This window comes from Nannobrachium achirus (genome assembly GCF_963921795.1).
Source record: "Nannobrachium achirus genome assembly, chromosome: 11".
NCBI lineage: Eukaryota > Metazoa > Chordata > Actinopteri > Myctophiformes > Myctophidae > Nannobrachium > Nannobrachium achirus.
The window spans coordinates 24,408,240-24,430,320 of NC_137820.1; the positions used below are offsets into that span (position 1 = coordinate 24,408,240).

General features: G+C 41.2%; 2 protein-coding genes across 2 annotated transcripts in view; both read right to left on the minus strand.

The window, feature by feature from the left end:
* The window catches only part of LOC308294235 (inositol 1,4,5-trisphosphate-gated calcium channel ITPR2-like), a gene marked incomplete at its 5' end in the record, with an annotated part of 96,378 nt that extends 95,678 nt beyond the window's left edge, over positions 1-700 (minus strand). The window contains one exon of the mRNA XM_080736962.1: positions 609-700. Coding sequence (XP_080593088.1) covers positions 609-700 — 92 coding nt within the window. The remainder of the gene's footprint in view (positions 1-608) is intronic.
* A 3,439-nt stretch (positions 701-4,139) lies between these two features.
* Positions 4,140-22,081, minus strand: LOC308294765 (uncharacterized protein). The gene is made up of 25 exons (XM_080737609.1): positions 21,878-22,081; positions 20,091-20,280; positions 19,829-19,964; positions 17,172-17,305; positions 16,754-16,907; positions 16,476-16,580; positions 16,280-16,384; positions 15,906-16,049; positions 15,433-15,513; positions 14,233-14,380; positions 12,847-12,996; positions 12,680-12,752; positions 12,283-12,459; positions 10,008-10,208; positions 9,759-9,912; positions 9,529-9,662; positions 9,278-9,431; positions 9,065-9,169; positions 8,534-8,635; positions 8,297-8,440; positions 8,061-8,138; positions 7,820-7,967; positions 7,577-7,726; positions 7,395-7,467; positions 4,140-7,069 (listed from the first exon to the last, which is right to left on the minus strand). Exons 1-25 carry the CDS (start codon positions 22,071-22,073, stop codon positions 6,886-6,888), a joined length of 3,420 nt encoding a protein of 1,139 aa, XP_080593735.1. The 5' UTR covers positions 22,074-22,081; the 3' UTR covers positions 4,140-6,885.

Below are 22,081 nucleotides of genomic sequence, written 5' to 3' on the forward strand. Positions count from 1 at the left end.
ATGAGGTTTAGATTTTGACAGCTTAAAACTTTGCCATCTTATATCTCCATGATACATTAAGTTTGTCAGCCTTTTGGAAATTATCTGCTGCATTCCTTCTGTGATCAGTGAAAGAGTTCATGATAATTATAGAACCATTCATAATAGCAGCTGCACATTATCCACCTCCTAAACGTTTGCCTCGTTTGGTAAGTCTGAATATTATATCAAATGTTATGCAGAAGTCAGCATAGCGCAGAAGTCATCAGAAACTTATTTTTTTCTTTTCTTTTTTTTTTACGTATTTTTCTGGGGTTAAGACTGTATGATGCAGTCCTGAGTAAGCGTGTATAGACTTGAGTGAGTGTGTAAGACTACGGCGTAATCTGTATTAACCATTTAAACCCCGGCATCTGTATCTGTATTCTGGAAAACTTTAGCAGGGACATAGCAGATTGACAAGCTCACAACGCGTCTCGAGTGAAAACAGAAAAGTCACCCTGAGGGACTCCGCTCAACATGGGGCTTACAGTGAGTGGTTAAGTTATGGTGTTAATGACAATGTATACAAAACCATTTAATCCAAATAAACTTCTCAGTTAGCACTTAAGACAGGACGAGGAACATACCCCAAAGTACTGATGAAGCCATTAACCGAGCCTTCGGCGTGAAGAGAAACAATGTCTCCAATGTGAAGGAAACTGGATCTGTGGTCTGACATTTCTGGTCTGACAAGTTCAGTAATCGTTTCCCATTTGAAAGGCTGATAGTTCTTTGATGAAGTAATCCACCACGTTACAGTGTATCCGTCTTGCAACTATCTTAAGATTCACTCTCCTTCCAACTGTGAAAAACTGTGTAAGCACACAGACAAGCGACATCCTTCTTTTATTGCAGATCAGTTAAGAAAAAAAGAAATGTAACAACAAAACTGATGGCGTTTCAAAAAAGAGATGTGTTTTACACTTAGTCAACTTCTTCCTGTGTCATAATGCTCCTCACATCTACTTTGCGGGAAGGGACTAGTGCTGTCAGTGTTCATTCCTTTCAATTACATTATGGGACGTACTGTCAATGTTGGTTATACATTATGAAATGTAACAGAAACACAATTTATATTCCTTTTAGGCTATTGATTTATAGATTATTGATTTATTAATTAACTTCTGTTATATTAATATATAACTGTATGCTTATGTGTCTGAATGTAATGTCTTGGCAAGGGAAGTAATGTGTATGATAATATGTCTTGAGTTTAGTACACCCACAGTGTACTGTGTTATCAAGCAGCAGGATCATTGTCTCCGCCAGGCCGAAAGGCATGAACAGCTAATCTCTGGCACCGTTGGCATGATGGCAGCGAAACTGTGCATGCACACTCCCTGGGTGCCAGAGCAGAACCTCTGCCCTAAATGTTTCACATGGCCTATAATGCCACCAGGAGGCCGATACATTTTTGGACAGTACTCCTACAGATTTTGTCCAAAAATCATGCGGATCGGTACACAGTATCTCTATAGTCTTTAAACGAAACGGGTCTTTCAGATTTTTCATATTGCACCCTGATTGGCTAAGTTTGGCTTCCAAAGTTTGCAGGAGTGCTCTGTTTTGAATGAAATGCCTCAAATCATGAACACAGAGTGCGGTTTCCGTGATATGTTGCACACACATTCCCACTAGGAAGTAATGCTGCTTGAAAATTTTCAAGATCAACCTCATGGTGGCACTATAACAGGCCTATTTGTGTTTTTACCTATAACTCCACCGATCAGTGACAGTGTAAAACATATGCGCACTCCTTAGAGGCCAAGGAAAAACCTTTGCCATGCCTTTTTATAGGCTATTACTCCTTCAGATTGTATCTAAATTGTAGATACAAAATTTAATTTTGTATCTAGAGGTACACATGATCTCTATAGTCATGTGATCAAGAAGGATAATTTTGCTTTTTCATATTCCATCATGATTGGGTAAGACTGACATCTAAAGTTTGCAGGAGTGGCCCATTTTGAACAAAATCCTGCAAATAATGAACGGAGTGTCCGATTGCGGTGAAACTGTGCAGTGTGCACGCACATTCCCACTAGGTCGAGGAACAAATGCCACACTTTTCACATTGGCCTGTTATAGCGCTACCGGCAGCAGGTTGACTTTTGCAAAACACATTTTTGGAACAAAATGCCTCAAATCATGAATGCAGCGTACGATTGCTGTCAAAGGCAAAAGAAGACATGGCACCCTTTTCACATTGGCCCATTATAGCGCCACTATGAGGCCACAATAACATACCTGACCCGGCGGAGACCTGTGCTCGTAAGAGCAGTTGCTTCTAGTTACATTATGTTTTTGTATTGGGACGAACTGCCACCTCAGAAACTAATTTAATAAAACAATCATATTGGGTTAGGGTTTACAATTGTTGGGTGGTTGTTTCTCTCTGTGTGTGCGTGAGTGTGAAACAAACAAAGGGGGAGGGAGAGCTGTGCATGCTTGAATTTGTGTATGCTATTTGTTTCTGACTACAGATAATACACAAAAGCACTTAATGAGCTAAGGGCCAACACGGCCATTTGAGAATCCAAAATGGTCTTTCATATTTAATCTAGGCCTACTAATTAATAGGAAGAGACAGGCAGACATATAGCTGAATAACCAATACTGTGCTGTGAAAAAGTAATCAAGTCAAAGATAATAGAGGCCTCAATACAGTGGCTCTCACTACACAAGATCAATGTTTCGATCACCTAAGTTTCTTCATCAGCATAAACATTAGTTTATGCATGTCCTTGCCTTTGTCTCTTTTAGGCTTTTGGAAACTTAAAACTAATTTCAAGAATAGTGATCATTAAATATACCAGGTCTGGGCATGACTTATCCAACACAAAGTAAGAAAAATATATTTTCCTTACAGTACAGTATATGCATGGAAAAAGTAGGTATGCATTCCTAGCACCTCGTTTCTATTGTTGCACCTGGCAACAACTGGTCTACCCTGCAAATGACTGGAGCATAGGGGTGTAACGATATAGTAACTGTATCGAAATATTGTTTTTAACAAAAAAAATCGAAGTAGATCGAAATGAAAACAGATAAAATCGAATCGTATCGTTTTATTTTGTATTGTATCGAATCGGCAGTGCAAAGAATCGATTGTATCGATACTACCTACTTGTGCATTGTATTTAGCATTTTTAAGAAGAAAAAATGAAAAGGAGGGGTTTAATTACTTTTCCTTTCCATATAGCTACACTGGTCTATCGATAAATGTGTGTAATCTCTGGGTTCATGTCAAGGTGCAGGTTTGTCAATATACAATGTCCATGTATTTCGCAGATAATCACTGCGTTTACTTATTTATATCCATAATAATAAATGTTTCCCTTAAAAATCTGCACTATCCACACCTTTCACACAGATTTAATTTCTTTGCTAAATAGTTACTATATCGATTTTAAATAATTAAATCGAAACGTATCGTATCGCCATGAATGAACCAATATCGTCCATGTATTGTATCGTCAACCATGTATCGTGATATGTATCGAATCGCTATTAAAATGTATCGTTACACCCCTACTGGAGCATCATGAACCATTTAGGCCTAGAATTATTGAATGCTCTAACCAGTGAAAAATAGCAGATATACAAGCTCACAGCGCGGCACCGAGTGCCGCGCTGCGAGCTTGTAGATCTGCTATTTTTGATAAAGTCGTGAAAATGTGTGCAAATCTTCGAATATATGTGTTTTTGGAGATGGGGGTCTGTCTGGGGAGCTCAATTGGAAAGGAGAGGAGAATGGGGAGACTCATTAATCAATTCATAATAATAATCCTACTATAAATATAAATGTCTGATCCGATTGCTATGCCCATATACTGTATGGGCCTAACCGAATTCAAACTCTGCAAGTGCATCACAAGGACGCCTTATGATCAGTTGATGTTTATGTGGGTACCAAGTGCTGTAAAAGCTATTATGATGATAACAGTGATGATGTTAAAGATGATTGTGATGAACACCTTTTGCAATACATTGTACAGCCACCAGATGCTCTATGAAAGGAGGCGCAAGAGGATACAGGCACAGATGATGCAAATGGCTCTCTGCTTCTATGATTGATGGGAAAACTTTAAAACAGAGGGCTGGCCCACACTCCAGGACAAGTCATGGGGAGGAAGCACACATGCAGTTCACTGTGATCATTTGCTGTACAGTCTCTGACCTATACCGCCATCTAGTGCAAAAATGCTTAAAAGTTGAGATCTGGGAAATAGAATGGCAAATGCATGTTTTATATTGTAATCAGCTAAATAATTCAGTGTTTTTAATGGCACCTGTCTTTTTTAAACATCTGTGATCATGCTGAAAGTTGAATAAACATAAACATTAACAAAAATAGAATGACATACAAGGCATTGCTAAAGTTTTCTTCATCGGTCTAATCTAATGGCAATACAATTATCGAAGCAGACGGCCATAGATCTGCCATCTTGACTGTAAAGTGTGTATAATTGTAATCACCTGTCACACACAAATAGGCTGTCGAGATCTGACCTGCAGTTTCAGATGTTCAGGAGGATACGTCCCTAGATTCTGTCCTGCACGGCCACCTCTTCTTTATCAGCTGGTGTGGTGATCCATTCTGGCGGGATAAAACATTTATCCAGCTATACTGTATATGCAGAGACACATACTGTAAAGTATCGTCCACCCATTAAAATGTAGGTAGCAGTTGCCAGTTAATCACATTACGCTTTCATGAAATTGTGAGGCACTTCATTATTTAATTTTTTTCAGTAGCCAAGTGAGACCATATACTGCCTATAACTGCAATTGTCAAATCTATATATATATTATACGTATATATTTTTATTCATCGTTTATTCACATTTCTATACAGGGAAATAACTGCAACGATAAACAATGAAACTTCAACATCAGGATGATCCTAAAAGTCAATATCCATCTTTTCAGGTAATCTGTAATCTGTTAGTGTTTATTTTACTTTACTAAAACTGGACACATTAACATTTATGAAATCATCCAGCAATTTCAGCATCAAATGTTTCAGAATTCAGATCAGATGAGGTGCACAAAGGGATCTTTGATATCAACGGTTGATAGGTCAAGCTGGAACCTTTATAAGTTCCAGACAGTGTGTAGGACATTTTTCTTTTATATCTACAATTGATATTAAAGGTCGTCCCTTTGTGAACATTTGGACCTTCCCTTTTGTCTTACACACCTGGCATTAACCTTGGTGTGAAGCGTGCATCTATCTTCTTTCATGATCAGATGAGGAAATTATTGTTGATGCTGGTGATGATGATCATGAAGACATTACAACATTATGTGATACAGTATAGTTAATCATCAGATTTGTTTTTATCATTTGGAGAAGGCACATTTAGTCTAGTTTAGCCTAGGATATTTGTGTGTTAAATCTGTCCACCAGTTGGTATAACAAACATTTAATACAGTGTTCTACATTCAGTGAAAGACTCGATCGTCACATTCTCAGTTTTACAAATTCAACAAACCCAGCAAAAGTGAAAAACATGTGAAAATGATGTTCATTTATGTCCTGTTTGGTGTGTGTTTGCCTACCTGCATGCAACTGTCACTGTCAGCACATATACTCTGATTATACACTGCTCAAAAAAATAAAGGGAACGCATAATCATTGCAATGTAACTCCAAGTCAATCACACTTTTGGGATATCAACCTGGCCAGTTAGGAAGCAACACTGATTATGAATCAGTTTCATCTGCTGTTGTGCAAATGGAAAAGACAACAGGTGAAAATTAGGCAATTTGCAAGACAACCCCTAAAAAAGGAATGGTTTTGCAGGTGGTGGCCACAGACCATTTGCCTTTCCTCATCCTTTCTGGCAGATTTTTGGTTAGTTTTGGATTTTGCCAGTGCCCTGACCACTGGAGGTAGCATGAGGCGGTATCTGCAACCCACAGAAGTTGCTCAGGTAGTGCTGCTCATCCAGGATGGCACATCAATGCACACTGTGGCAAGAAGGTTTGCTGTGTCTCCCAGCACAGTATCCAGAGCATGGAGGCGATACCAGGAGACAGGCCAGTACACCAGGAGACGTGGAGGGGGCCGTAGGAGGACAACAACCCAGCCGCAGGACCGCTATCTGGTCCTTTGTGCAAGGAGGAGCACTGCCAGAGCCCTACAAAACTACCTTCAGCAGGCCACTAATGTGAATGTTTCTGCTCAAACTGTGAGAAACAGACTCCATGATGGTATGAGGGCCCGACGTCCACAAGTGGGGCCTGTGCTCACAGCCCAACACCGTGCAGCCAGATTGACATTTGCCAGAGAACACATGGACTGGCAGGTCTATGTTGTTTTTTTTTGGGTGTTCCCTTTATTTTTTTGAGCAGTGTATTTGTACAGCTACAGGGCTTTCATTAGGGCCAGGGCACTGCAACCAGTGCAGAGCCATATTGAAATGCAGGGAATTATTATTCTAAGCACAAATAAGTCACATTTTGAAGGCCTAGATATACTTGAAAGTTGCACACACATTACAAGTAGTGAGAAATTACCATTAGACCATAGCAGCCACCCGTTTTAAATAGCAACTGCATATTAGACCCTAGCAACAGCCTATTGTTCCTTCACCTTTTTACCCTAGTAATCACCGTGTTAACCTCTAAACCCTGTTTTACCCTAACAATAACATATTAGACCATAGCAAAAGGCTATTAGACCTTGGCAACCACCTGTTTTAATCATTTGGTTATTAATTGAAATATCTGCAACAACCTACGATTACTGGGACTTTCCCTTTTCTTATTAATCAAATCTCCCTGATATTACGTGGCAGTACTTGAGGTTCATTGTAACCTGTGAGTCATGGAATGGAGAGAGGAGTGCTGTCCATCCTACAGTTCACTGTGCTCTACATTCTCTTGACTCTGCTGAATCTTCTTAGGAACGGTTTGAGTCAGGAAGGTGTAGCGGTCCTTCTTCAGGTGCTGAGCAGACTTCTGTTCCAGCCCAATGGACAGGTAGTGTTCATCTGCACCGTACTGGTGCCAATGTACCAGGCCGGCTCCATTAGGTGACCTACATACAGTAGTACACAGTTGTTAGGAAGATTAATTAGAATGTTTATAAAGACCAAGGTCAATACATGCTCCTTCCTACGTTTCCCTCCGCAAGGAGAAAATATCCGTTTCGTAAGGGCTTTCCTAACTAGTTTGGATAGTAAGGACATCTGGGGTGCAGGAGCGTCCTATTTAAAAAAAATAATATCATTAGTTCTGAATAACATCAAAATGTTGACCTGACTTTCCGGAAAAATCTTTCTGACATCAGAAGGTGCATGTATAGCGCTTTACATTTATATAATCTGAATATAAGATACTGTGTATTGTGAGTTTAATCCTACCCTGTACGAGCAAAGTTGCCCCAATAGCTCATCATGGTTTTGCTAAGCTGTTCCTCTTCTTCTGTGCATGATACTGTAGAGTGATGAAGAAAAGTGGTTTAGTGAAAATTCTGATGTACACTTTCAAAAGGTATTCATTCTTGGAAAGCCAAATTTATATTGATTATGTTCCATTCACTTACTCCCAAATTCAGCATAGGAAGTGATGAAGCAGAATCCCAATACAGTGATGAGTTCATCACCATGGTCTGCTCCAACAAAGCTTGGTCTTCTCTCCTGCAGGAATGTGGGTGGATGCTGGTACTCATACAGGTATACAGGAGCACCTGCATCTGGTTGAAGACAAAATGAGGTGTTTTCAACTCCAATGTTCAAGGTAAAACGGGACAAGAATTACCATTCTTGAGATTACATTATTTTGTTACCTCTGTGGGAATTTGCAGTCTTAATGGCTGGAATGGCAAAAATAACGTCCCCAAGCAGTTCTGTAAATCCATCTCTAATTTTCAGTCGATCTCCAGAGGTTCCAAGATATTCATCTGCCACAAGCTCTTTCACTGGGCCATCTTTCAGCTTGAGGAAAGAGATAAATCATAAAGGCTATAACGAAAGAAAAACATAGCAAAGTCAGACCATGAAATGAATGCAAAACAGTGTTTGTCTTACATCGGGCAAGAAATGGGCAAACATAGGCATGACATGTTCCCGGTCCATTCCCTCTGTCCAGTTTGGAGGAGAAAGGAACTAAAAGAGCAAGCAAATTTCTTTGGTTATTTTGTTTTGTAGAACAAAAACAGAATCAAATCAATGTATATTTCAGAAAGACCAGGGAGTCAAGTAAGTAAACTCAAAATCCATTGAATGAATGTTCTAATGATCAAGAGAATCACATTGGTACTTACCATAGGGATCATCCAGCCCCCTTCATGATTATTAATACCTGTTATGAAAGGTATTTTAAGAAGTTCATGGTTTTGGTACAGTTCATCCACATGTTTTGTCATAAAATATCCATCAACGGTGACAAGGTATCTCATCATGCTGTCCTTGAGAGAAAAGCATACAAATGTGTAAGAGATTTATGATGCGGAAGATCTGCAAGTGTAAAACACAGGGAAGTTATACTGTACATGCCTAACCTTTTCAAAAGTCAGCATAGCATCAATGTCCATGGATCTCAGGCAGTCAGCAATCATTTTTGTGGTTGTGATGTCACAGCCTGATACATTGCTGGCTAAAAGCTGGCAATAACGATCAGAGAAACATTTTTTTAAGAAGAACATAGAACTCTTGTTGGCATCATGTACTATTGAGTATCTACCAGTACTAATTTTTAACACAGACATTTAATCTCAGGATGCATATGGGAATGACATGGCTCCAGTGTGGATATGGGTCTTCATGTACCCACAGCCTGTGGCATTAGTTATCTATGACATGTCTATGGCGTTAAGATGACAGCCCAATCAGAGCCTCATTGAAACCCAATATAACATTTACAGGAAAAGTGCAAAAAGTATAAGACATATGTGGGAAAAAGTTTGTTTTTTCTGTGGCCTACTGACTGTCACTGATGAGTCCAGTGGTTTACAAGATCACCTACGGACACACAGAGTTAGACTTCTGCAAGTTTATACAGGCCATAAAAATAAAGTAAACTGCTTAATAACCTGTGCTACGGGCAAAGGATCTTGCGTGAATAGTGAATCTATCGCAGCAGTGCCACTCTCAGCAATTCCACGGTGAAACAGGCCATCAGACAATGGAGACAGAGCCTGATAATGCAAGAAATACAAAACATGGAATAAATGAAAATATATTAATTCATTCTTTGTCACTGTCATTGAGTTTCAGAGAATATTTGTGTGTGGATTGTACTGTACCAGGAGGGACACGCTCGCTCCACCAGCAGACTCCCCAAATATGGTGACTGAACCTGGATCTCCTCCAAAGTTATGGATGTGCTCCTGGACCCATTGCAGAGCTGCCACTTGGTCCAGTAAACCAAAGTTTCCTGAAATCTGTTCATCTCCGGTACTGTAAAGAGAACACAATCAGATATCACTAAAACAACTCAGACCAAGGCATAGTTCTTTCTCAAAAGGACAGTATCATTATGCTAATCATACTTCACCTGAGAAATCCCAGTGCTCCTAAGCGATATTGGATCAGAACCACAACTACGTCCTGGTAAGCAGCCAGAGCAGAACCATCGTATATTGAGGCTGAGCCCATTAATAGCCCTCCACCATGGATCCAGAGCATGACCTAGGGAATAGAACAATGATTCTTTTTTAATTTGACTAATTGCACTCACTCACTCACTCACTCACTCACTTCTATGAGGAAAAACAGGGATCTTACTGGGAGTTTGACATCTTGAGCAGCTGTTGCTGGAGTGTAAATGTTGAGGTAAAGACAGTCCTCTGAGATGTCAGGGATAAGGGCCGTCTCATCTGCCAACTTCGTGAATAACATACTCATCAGATCCAGAAGAACCTGTCTATTTTGGACACAGCTGTGAAAACCAACCAAAAAAGAATTCCAGTTAATATATGCAATAAGACTCCAACTAATAAACACCTACTGGTCTGGACTGCATTAATGACTTACATTAATGGTTGTTGGGTGGCATCCCTCACTCCTTCCCATCCCTCTGCAGGCTGGGGTGGGGTCAGTCTCAGAGGTCCAACAGGAGGCTTTGCAAATGGAACTCCCAGGTAGGCATTGACCCCCGGATCCTTCCCCTTTACGCTCACATGCTTTCCTCTCAGACTTCCCAGTTTTGTATGGACTACAGGCCCTGTCTTTGGTCTGTGAGAAAGGTATCATACAGTCACACTTCACCCAGACAAAACTTAGTTTAACACACTGCCACTGCCAGACTTTATTTTGATTGGAGGCCCCTGATGACAGCCATTTTGTTTAATTTCACCTTTTTCTGGGGCCCCAAATAATATGTTATACTTTCACTTATACTGTTATACTTTATAGTTCAATCTAGAGGAAAAAAAGATGCCGATCACCATTTAACCACCAGAGGTCGGTGTGTTTATGTTTTTACAACTGTGTAAAACAATCATTCACCCACACTCATCCCTCCCCAGCTTTAGTAGCTGTAGCGTTCAAAGCAATTGTTCCCCAAGCTATCAATATCGACGATCTTACACGCGCTGTGAAAGTAGACAACGTTCCACGCTCTTTATAGCAAAAAACTAGATGAAAATCCGTTGAGCGTTTGTAGAGATATGGGCCAAAACGTCTATAATACCAGTAAGACTCCCTAATCGGGAGATAAGCGACCGTTGGTCGCTTATCTCCACAAATAGGCCACAAAATGTGTTTTTCCAAAATTGGTGATCATGGCGCTATATGGGACAGATCCATGTTAATGACATGAGTGTAGACATACTGTGTAGCGATTTGTGTGATTTTAGGGCAAAATCTGTAGGAGCAGTGTCCAAAAATGTGTTTGAAAAGATCGTCCTGATGGTGGCGCTATATGGGACAGATCCATGTTGATGACATGAGTGTAGACATACAGTACTGTGTAGCAATTTGCGTGATTTTAGGGCAAAATCTGTAGGAGTAGTGTCCAAAAATGTGTTTTCAAAAATCGGCCTGAAGGTGGCGCTATATGGGACAGATCCATGTTGATGACATGAGTGTAGACATACTGTGTAGCGATTTGCGTGATTTTAGGGCAAAAATTGTAGGAGCAGTGTCCAAAAATGTGTTTTGCAAGAATCGGCCTCATGGTGGCGCTAGAAGAGGGCCATGTGAGAATTGATTGGGTGGAGGTTGTGGTTTGTCAGGCAAGGAGTGTGTGTGCAAAATTTGGCATGGATCGGGGCAACGGTTGCAGAGATATGAGCAGGGCAAAAGTGTGACGTGTGACTGACAGACTGACTGACTGACGGAGGGACGGACTGACAGCCGGTGGAGGTTTGGATAGTATAGGAGTGCAAGTAACTGCGACCTACGGTCGCAATAATATAATGTAAACAATAACAAAGGCGACCCAGAACCAATCGCACACTTCCGGTTCCGGTTCAACGGCCATGATTCGCGAGTAGAGACAAACTGGGCACTTGTGGGCCCTATTTCAGCAGAAATTGATAGTTTGGATCTCCATATACGGGCATAAAAGGGCCACAGACAGAGAGATACAGAGATCTCCATCTATGGGCATAAAATAGATGCAGACAGACAGATATCTCCATATGGGCATAAATGGACACAGGCAAACAGATGGTCAAAATGGGTCCTATGACAACAGGTTTAATGGGACCGTTCGTCCCACCAGCCTCTAATTCGGCACACGTGTTCAACGACCTGATACACGGTATTCCGGAACCGGCGCGAAAGGTTCGGAATCTCTGTATGCGGAGCTGATGTCTGACATCAGGGTTTTCTGGAACCGGCACTGTGTCTGCAGACAGACAGATACAGAGATCTCCATACACAGGCATAAAAGGGACACAGACAGACAGATACAGATATATCCATATATATGGGCATAAATGGACACAGGCAAACAGACATCGTTCCCGAGTAGACCGGTCCCCGACTTGACGCTCGGCCGCCCGTCAGGCAGATACAGAGATCTCCATATATGGGCATAAAATGGACGCAATGGTCAAAACGGGTCCTATGACAACAGGTATAATGCGGTTTTCATTAATTTAAAGGTCAGGGCATTCATTCCCTATTTACATTGTTCCCGAGTAGGCCGGTCCCCGACTAGACGCTCGGCCTGAAGGGCGGCCGAGCTTCTAGTTAATAAAAAGACATTAAGTGCATTTATGGCACATTATCCCCATTGTTAAATAAGACATGTAGTGCGTTTTTGGCATACAGTGCGAAGAAAGTTGTTTTAAGTACATACAGTTCACTGTTCTCCATCTTCTCTCTAAGTCTGATCTTCTCAGGAAGGGTTTCAGTTATGAAAGTGTAACTGTCCTTCCTTGGGTGCTGACCAGGTTCCTGCTCCATCCCAATAGAGAGGTAGTCTCCCTCTGCTCCATACTGTGGCCAGTGTGCCAGGCCGGCTCCATTAGGAGATCTACAAATGCACACAAACACACAGGGACAGGTGGTGATGCCAATGAGGACATCATGAAAAACATCAAGTCATTGCATTTACTGTAATGAAAACCACATTAGTCAGTCAAGTTTGTTTCCTTATTGTATTACCAAACATTCTTATTAGTCACATGAAGGATTGATTGATTGATTGATTGGATCAACAAACAAAAAATCGACACATTGTAGTAGTCTCTTACCTTGTACGAGCAAAGTTGCTCCAGTATTTCATCATAATCCTACTTAGCTGTTCATCTTCCTCTGAACAGGACTCTGGGAGAGAAAGAATTATAGAGGTAAATAAATAAAAATCACAATGTTTTATAAACCACATCATGGTGAAACAGAAAACTTAGTTTTGTTCTACCTTGCACTATGACTTGATCTTGTGTGAAACACAGTCCTAAAACAAAAATAATATCATCCCCATGATCAGTGCCAACAAAGCTGGGCCTCTTCTTCTTGAGCATGCTGGGTGACTCCTCTAACTCATAGAAGTACACTGGAACTCCTGCGTCTGTTTGGAGGATGAAAGAAAGTAATTCATTTATGTCATGCAACATACCTGGTCTTTGGTCTCTGTAATGGTTTCCCAGGTATCGAGTAATAGCCAACAATCAGGATACTCATACATGGTCTGCATTTATCCAAAGTGCTTTATAATGTGTGTTGCATTCACACACACCCATACAGGGTACAACCCTCATTGATAGTAGACAAAAAATTGGGCCTATATCGGGTCTGTTTAAGGTTGAGTCAGAGTGATTGTATTTAATTCAAAATTATATTGGATTTTGTAATATGTCTGGGGTTGTTTGCACCAATTAAATCCATGAAAGCCTTTTTCACTCTTTTCCCTAAATCTTTCTACGTCATTATTATTATTATAATATTATTACTACTACCTTTTTTTATGTTTTATTTGTTTTGCCGTTATTATACATACCGCTGCATTGTCAACATAGTGCCAAAAGCAAGCACCACCAATGTTGCAAATGACACTAGTTCTTCCACCAAATTGGGTATAAATGATGACCATATATGCAATAAGTATATATATATGCAATGACCATAACTGGCAGTGGCCATTCTGTGAAATGTTGCACAATATGTCGGAAAATGTAACCTAAACTCCACCCAAGAATGCTTGCGTCCTAACTGCTACAACCCACAGCTTACACAACGCTGGCTAGGCAACCCTGCCTTTTCTGGTTCTAAAATGTGATGTGAATTGATTTTTTTTTTCCCTCACTGAAAATGCCCTGGAAATATAGCTAAACTATGTCAAGAGCTATTTAAGAATGAAAAAGGTTTTCAGTAATCTCTTTGGTGAAGATAATGTTTTATTCACTATAACCCATCAGTATGGTAGAATGTTAATACAATATAACTAATACAACTGTCACTGTGGTGGTTGTAGTTTGTCTATCGGCTCTTCTATTAACTCTATGACTGCTTTACCACAAAGTTTCCTGAGTTATCCCATATGTCCAGGCCGCCAGGCCTGAGTGAAAGCTATGAACAGCGTGCACACACGTGGTGCATGATCTATGCATGGGCGTGCATGATCTGTGCACTATGAATTACATGTAAGTCTATGGAGACTTGTGGCATCCAGGAACTTCAAAGCTGTAAAAGCTCAGCAGTAGATCGTGGACGCATGGGGGACCCGGGTCCAAATCCAGTTAAGTCATGAAAGTTACAGATCACAGCTTTAAGTTATGTCAATAAACATTACTATGTAGAATCCTACCTCTGTGGAAGTTTGCAACCTTAACGGCCGGAATGGCAAAGAACACATCTCCAAAGAGCTCAGTAAGACCATCTCTAACTTTCACACGATCCCCTGATGTTCCCATGTATTCATCAGCCACCAGCTCGTTTTTCCATTGGTCTTCAGGCTAAATCATAGACAGAACATTCAGTAAAGCCTTGACTTATGAAACACTTTGGAAGTGGTGAATGGGGTGATGATGTGGTCCAAATTGAGCTCTACCAACAGGCATATGGCTTTCCCTACTCTCAGTCACTTAGGAGGATGGTAAGGTCTCTTTGAGTTCTTATTTCACATACTACAGACTGCACACAAAAATAAATGTTGGTTGTAACAGCAACAGTACCATACTGGACATTCTATCTTCTACATAAACATGAAAGGGTGTGTGCTAATATAAATAACACCTGTAATGTTATTTGCCACAACACAACCTCAAGTGATTTATTGCTTTTATTTGTATACACAAAAGATTGAACTATATTTTATGCTGGAAGAGCCCATGGCTGGTCTTGCGAAGCCAGACAACTATTCCACAATCTCTGACTGCAGTCTGAAACTACCGTACTATATCTCCCAAAATCCAAGAGGAAGCTGTCATTTGATCTTCATTTCCGTTCACGACAATATATCTTAAATTATTTTTACATTTATTTTTTAAATTTCCATTTCTGCTAAGCAGCAAGCTATGAATGTTTAGATGATTTTTATATTCTGATAAATTTGCGCGACTGTAAAGATAAAACATCGGTGCTCCAGACTGTGGGAGGCAACAGTCTGGGTCGCAAGACTACAGAAACACAATGCTTGTCTTTATCAGAGATGCATGGCAGAAAGGCACTTTCAGCACTTTTTCCATGTAATAATCGGGCATTTGTATGATTGATAGCTGCCAATCAATACCAATCAAAAAGTAGGTAAAATTTTGATTTTATGAAAACATAAAATGAAATATAACAACAATATTTCTTAAGTTTCTGAATATTTAAGCACACTACCAGAAATTGCTACAAGAACAGGTGGGAATGCTCATGTTGCCTCATGTTTTGAGGTTAAGTCTTTTGCGATGTTCAAAACAATATGGCAAATCAAATATAGGGCAGGTATGTTTACATTTCTTAACATTTAGACATGATACCAGTGAGACATTGTTGCAAGAAATGTAGACTTATAACTTACTTTGGGGTATGTATACATGGACATAATGGATAAAGCTACTTGCCGGTCCATTCCATCCACCCAATCTGGAGGACCCATATACTGTCATGACAGAACACAGAATTATGCAGATATAGAACTTTATTGTGGAATTATAGGTGATAATTGGAACAATCAATAATTATCAGTGAAAATACCCCTAAAGCTTGTGGTTTCCTCTATACAGTTTACTTTCAGTCACTGATAATAAATGTTTCTTTGAAATAACATTGGTAATATTGTACTAGTAGGATACTGTAGATGTTGTGGCAGTGAAGAGACACAACTAGATAATTTAGTCGTTTACAGCAACACAAGCAGGATTCCTTCACAAACCCTAAACCTGAAGAATCCTGGCTGCTTTTAATGAATCATGAGCATAATTATTTCAGCCGGTGTGTGTGTGTGTGTGTGTGTGTGTGTGTGTATAACATTGATGGGTTATGTCAACTTACACTTAAAAAGAACCACCCTCCTTCGTCACTATTGAACCCAATCATGAGAGGCACATTGTGCATCTCATGATTCTGTAAAGCCTCCATTCCAGACTTGAGAAGAAATTGACCATCAGCAGTCAATCCAAGTTGTATTGTGGGATTCTATAAGAGACCAAAAGAAAGATAACTAGACCCAGCTAGCAATTATTGTTTGCAAAATGCAAGGATATAAAATAAATTACTTTTGTCATCTCCTTCCCGAGCATTTGCATCCCATCATATTTAGTGTCAAGATACAATGAACCATGTCATGATCTGTTTGTTTGTTTGTTTCATGAGAATAAATAGTGTTTTTGTATTGTATGACTTCATCAAGATCTATGAAATCTCACCTCTTTCTGAATCTTCACTATGTCATCTATGGTCAGCTTCATCAAACATTCAGCAACCTTCTCTGTGGTAGAACTGTCACACCCGGAAATGTTTGCTAGTATAGTCTACAAAGCACAATAATGGGACATGGTATGGACAAGTTATGCACATGTATATCCTTTCATTAATCTACCCATTTGTAATTGCAAAACTAACCTGGGCTAGAGGCAAAGGGTCGGCGGAATAGAGAAGATCCATTGCTGCAGAGCCACTCTGTGCTATTGCACCATGAAACAAGCCAGCAGACAATGGAGAGAGAAGCTGCCAATAAAGGAGAGGAAAACATATTCAAGATATTAGCACCTTGCTGTGGGTAAAATATTAAATCAATTTGTTCTCGGTTAAATAAATACAATTGTATATTACCAAAGAGATTAGGTAAAAAAAGAAATAGACAACAAACAAAAATATAAAAATAAGGTTTGTATTCTTACTAATGCAGATACGCTCACTCCACCAGCAGACTCCCCAAATATGGTGACAGAACCTGGATCTCCTCCAAAGTTGTGGATGTGCTCTTGGACCCATCGCAGGGCTTCCACCTGGTCCAGTAATCCGAAGTTTCCTGGTACATGTTCGTCTCCTGTACTTTGTGAAGAGAGATATTTGCAGATCATAAATAAACATTCAAAGAAAAAAATAAGGCAATCCTCTGTTGTTTGGTGCCGAGCCAAAACTGTCAAAAGTACTAGTAGGAACAGAAAAGGAGGGGATCGCAACTCACTTTTGATAGCTCCAAATGTATTAATGACGACAAAGCAGCACAAATTATGCTGCTTTGTCTTCAGATCATAAATAAATACATCCAGTTTGACACAGGATTGCATGGCTCAGGGGAGGACCCAGTCTTACCTAATGAAGCCCAGTATTCCAACGCGATATTGTATCAGAACAACGACCACATCCTCGTAGGCAGCCAGAGCAGATCCATCATATGATGATGCAGACCCCATATAAAATCCTCCTCCATAAATCCACACCATGACCTTAATGACAGAATAAATAATGTAATCTCTTAAGAAAGACTGTTGGCTCGCACAATTTTCAAAAAAATCCCCCAAACACCCTGACTAAGACCATGTTTAGTCGACAACGGTCCAGCGATTGAAAATGCTGTAATGTGCATGCCATGTTGCTAGGGGGCAGCCGTGACGCATATGCACTGCTAGATAGACGAGTGATGGTGTTGGGTGAAATCATCCGGCAAGGGCTTCTGCAAGAAATATGGGGCGAGGCTTCCCCTCCCCTACTGAATTTCTGTCAAGGTTTCTTTCTTTTTACAGGGGTTGGCCGTTGTCCTATTCTAATACAGACAGAATGTCCCATCTTGGTACCAGCCTCAGTGGCTTGGCTCGCTAATCATTCTCAGACTCCCAGTCCACACCTCCCAGGTTCGCATCTCGCTTGAGCCACTATCTTTCTGCCCACCGCAGACAAACATATTTCTATAAAGTAGTTGTTGACCATGACGGTGGGGCGCCGTCTCAAGCAACCTTGATCCACGTGAGACACATCCGAGCGAGCTAAAGCGAGGGAGTCGCCGTGTTGAGTTGTAAGGTCACTTGAGCCGACTCAGCGCCGTTCGAGTTGTAAACCAGGGGGCCAGAATAGTAAATATTGTTGTAAGGACTGCTTTTGCAACCGACTGCCACTCAAGGGACTAGTGGGTTGGGCTGCTGCATGCATGGCGTGGTGGCTGCTATGTCTGGCAGAAGCCCTTGCCGGATGATTCTCATGCATGCACGAGTGGCTCATGTCCATTGTACTTCCTTGTTTACATTCACCATTGCAGCGTGGCTCTGCTCTAGTCTGCACCATGAACAGTTTTCTCTAGAGACAGTTGTTGTTTAAACAGCACTTACGGATATACTGCAAACAACTGGTTTGAGTTAAAGGAGAATTCCGGACTAGTGCATTTCCTACCGTAATCTGATGTTATTCCATCCATTAACCAGTCGTAAAGGTGAAAAAAGAAAATAAATAATTTCTAGCGCACGGTAGCTCTGAGCCAGGAGGTAGGATCTAGTGACCGTTCGCCTTTTTACGTCAACCAATTATTAGCCTCGGAAACCCAGGCTTATTTTGGCGATCGGAAGAAAAATAAGCCTGGGCAAGCCCCCATGACATTTTAATTGTATAAATAAATGTAGCCGTTCAGACATCTTATTTTACATCAGTATTGTTCATGTGAACTGGTTTGTTTAGGCTTATCCATTATAATTAAAAAATCACTATGATTTATCAATCATTTTCCACCGCGGATCACTTCCTCATTTACTCAAAGCGGACAGCAGCAGGAGTCATGTCACCCTCCACGTCATTTCGAGACGCCAGAGGACGTGGCGAGATCCGCCGGGCAGCATAGAATGTGCCGCGTTAGGTTAGACTAAACCATTAGGGACAAAACTCTGTGGAGACATCTCCGCCATTCTAGGCAGATGTAAACGAAAGAATTATAATAGACCGTATGTCAAATCCCGCCCCATTCTGCCCTGTTACTATGGTGGTACAAATGACCCTGGGCAGATTGTTTTTATAGTGGCAGTGAATGGGGGGAGAGGGTATTTTCATTGCCTCATTATTGCAATTTAAAGTACCAAAGGAAAAACATCTAGGTGATATTAATAAAAAGGGAAGACAAAGGTACAGTAGTTACATTGCAAAAGAGGGGGTTTCCCCCGAAAATATATGTTTTAATTTGTTTAATCCCAGTGGGACAGAATCACCATTGCAGATTATTTTATAGTGGAAGTGGATGGGGGAAAAAGATTGTTCATAGCCTCATTACAGCTATATAAAGTACCAAAAAAAACACATCTATGTGATATTAATAAAAAGGGAAGAAAAAAGTACAGTAGTTACATAGCAAAACAGTAGTTTTCCCCCGAAAATATATGTTTTAATTAGTTTAATCCTCTGGATCAGACAGAGGAGATAAATAGAAAGAGAAAGCGCAGTGCATTTTGGGTAGGAAAATGACAGCCAGCCTATAGTTCTACTCACATAATAGTCTGGCTTTCGTAATTCTTCCCATTTCAAATATATGTACCCAATCAAAACTCTTAGTTACATTGATAAGGTCCATGTGAACTAGTTTGTTGAAGCTTATTCATTATAATGAGCGAAATCGCTATCACCTCGCACCGCCGTACTGCATGCTCGCCGTGCCGTGCAGTGCGGACCGTTGTTGAAAGCCTGAAGCAACATTCTCTCACTGCACAACTCCACCCCCGATAGCAAAAAGTGAATGATTTTTTCTGGTTGGCCAGTCAGGGAGTCTCAGGGACCAATCAGAAGGCTGACAAACGGTCTATTGTCAAGCGCTACAAATAAGCGATTTAGCGCAATGCCCCACCGCTCACAGTCGGGGACTCGGAGCTGCTGTGGACTGGGAAAAAAAACTCTACCACTCGTTCTGGAATATAATAACATCAAATAAAACGGCTAGTCCGGAATTCTCCTTTAATGCTTTAAAACAAATTCATCCAAGTCGTGAGTTCAATACTTACGGGGAATTTACGACTCTCAGATGGTTTGGAAGGAGTGTAAATGTTGAGATAAAGGCAATCCTCCGATATGTCTGGGAATTTGACTTCTATGGATAGATTGGCCGCGATCATAGACATACTGGGATCTTGAACACACCTGTTAAAATGCATTTAGGATAGGTTGCCTGAAGAGTGAGGTCTTATTTAACATGGATTATCTTTTTCTATACAGGAAGCTTATAAACTGTTGAAGTGTAATTTTAAGTTATTTTTTGCCTCTTACATAAATGGTTGTTGGGTGGCATCCCTCACTCCTTCCCATCTCTCTGCAGGCTGGGGTGGGGTCAGTCTCAGAGGTCCAACAGGTGGCTTGGCAAAAGGCACTCCCAGGTAGGCATGGACTTGTGTATCTTTCCCTTTTACGCCCACATACTTGCCTCTCACACTCCCCAGTTTAGTGTGGACTACTGGAGCTAATAACACAGTGAGGCAGATGTGGAAAATGGACAGACAGGAAGCTGCGCGATAATTCTTTTTGTAGCCCCATCTCATTTCCAGCCATTATAATACATTACTACCAGTAACACTCCCTAATCGGGAGATAAGCGACCGTAGGTCACTTATCTCCACAAATAGGGCAAAAATGTGTTTTGCCAAAATCTTCCTGATCCATGTTGATGACATGAGTGTAGACATACTGTGGTGATTTTCGTGATTTTAGGGCAAAATCTGTAGGAGCAGTGTCCAAAAATGTGTTTTTAAAAATCGGCCTGGAGGTGGCGCTATATGGGAGAGATTCATGTTGATGGGATGAGTGTAGACATACTGTGTACCGATTTGCGTGATTTTAGGGCAAAAATTGTAGGAGCAGTGTCCAAAAATGTGTTTTGCAAGAATCGGCCTCATGGTGGCGCTAGAAGAGGGCCATGTGAGAAATGAGGGGTGGGGTCTCCGCGCCGGCAAGGCGGACGAATAGGTACCGGCCCCGGCTGTCCCGGTCGCTCCTAGCCGGAGTTACGGCCTTTTATGTGAGCTGCAGTGTAGGGGGTCCTCCACTGGGGGCGCCACCACTTTTGCATCCGTTCTGGAGCACCAGGAGTGGGTGGTCCTCGGGAATTCCCCGTGAGCAGCCCCGTGGGGGTGGTCATTTGGTCAGTTTAGCACATTTGGTCATTTTTTACATCTGGGGGTCCCCCAGGGAGCTGGGGGTCCCTGGAGCTCCGGGGGTCCTTGGAGGTTGTAGTTTGGCAGGTAAGGAAGGTGTGTGCAAAATTTGGCATGGATCGGGGCAACGGTTGCGGAGATATGAGCAGGGCAAGAGTGTGACGTGTGAGGTGTGACAGACAGACTGACGGACTGACATTTGTGCAGGGTTTGATAGTAAATGCGACCTACGGTCGCAAACATTACGTCACTACAGTTAGTTAGTTTATTATCTCGGCCAATACAGACAACAATACAGCATACTTAGGCCTATAGGCAATAAAATAGCCTAACTGTTGACCGAAAAGGTGAGGGCACACCCTGTTGTGTTGATGCTTTACTTGTTTAACACACAAAAGAGCAAAATTTGAAGAAACGTGTGAACATTGCTATATGTAGAACCTACATATCAGGGGGAAACAACTAAACAAAACGCAACGGTTTGTGTGCACGCAGCCACGCACCCCCGGTGCATGCGTGCGTGCGTGCGTGTGTAAATAATTCCTTATGTTTACCGCCAGGTGGACTTACTGTTATTAATTCACAAACATATCACGTTAAATCACGGTGATACCTATAGTTTTACAGTGATTTAACCAGATTAGCACATGCATCTTGGCCATCACTCACAATACACGGCTGGAAACTAGAATTGCGTAATAACGGTCTCACCTCTGGTCCTACTCCTACAACAAAATATAAGCACGTTATTGAGGTAAAAGGTCGTTGAATGAGCTCACGGCGAACTCTAACCAAACCCCTGCAAGAATATAGGAACAGGAACACACATAGGCAACAGACTAATAAAGTGAAGGCTCACATTTGTGGTCTCAAAGAAAATCACGGCCAAAAATATGAATGACTTACCTTCCAGGTCTGCAGTGGCACACAGAAACCATGTGCATATTACTATTAGGAGTGTAGCCGTCTTCATGTTTAGCCTACTACTTGTGTGCTGCTGAAAGAGTCTAGGGCAACCATAGGCTATTAGGGCATCAGCAACACCCCCGGTGGCTGCGGAAGTGGTGAAAGTGTAGTCGCTTGTCTTTTGGCTTTGAACCATAGACTGTA

Bases quoted from the DNA above. Each gene is read 5' to 3' on its own strand.
- LOC308294765 (XM_080737609.1), bottom strand. From the start codon at position 22,073: ATGGTTCAAAGCCAAAAGACAAGCGACTACACTTTCACCACTTCCGCA. The intron at 14,381-15,432 runs GTAAGTTATAAG...TCTATGATTTAG, and splicing joins CCATGTATACATACCCCAAA to CCTGAAGACCAATGGAAAAA. The intron at 10,209-12,282 runs GTATGTACTTAA...CCTTTCTCACAG, and splicing joins AAGATGGAGAACAGTGAACT to ACCAAAGACAGGGCCTGTAG.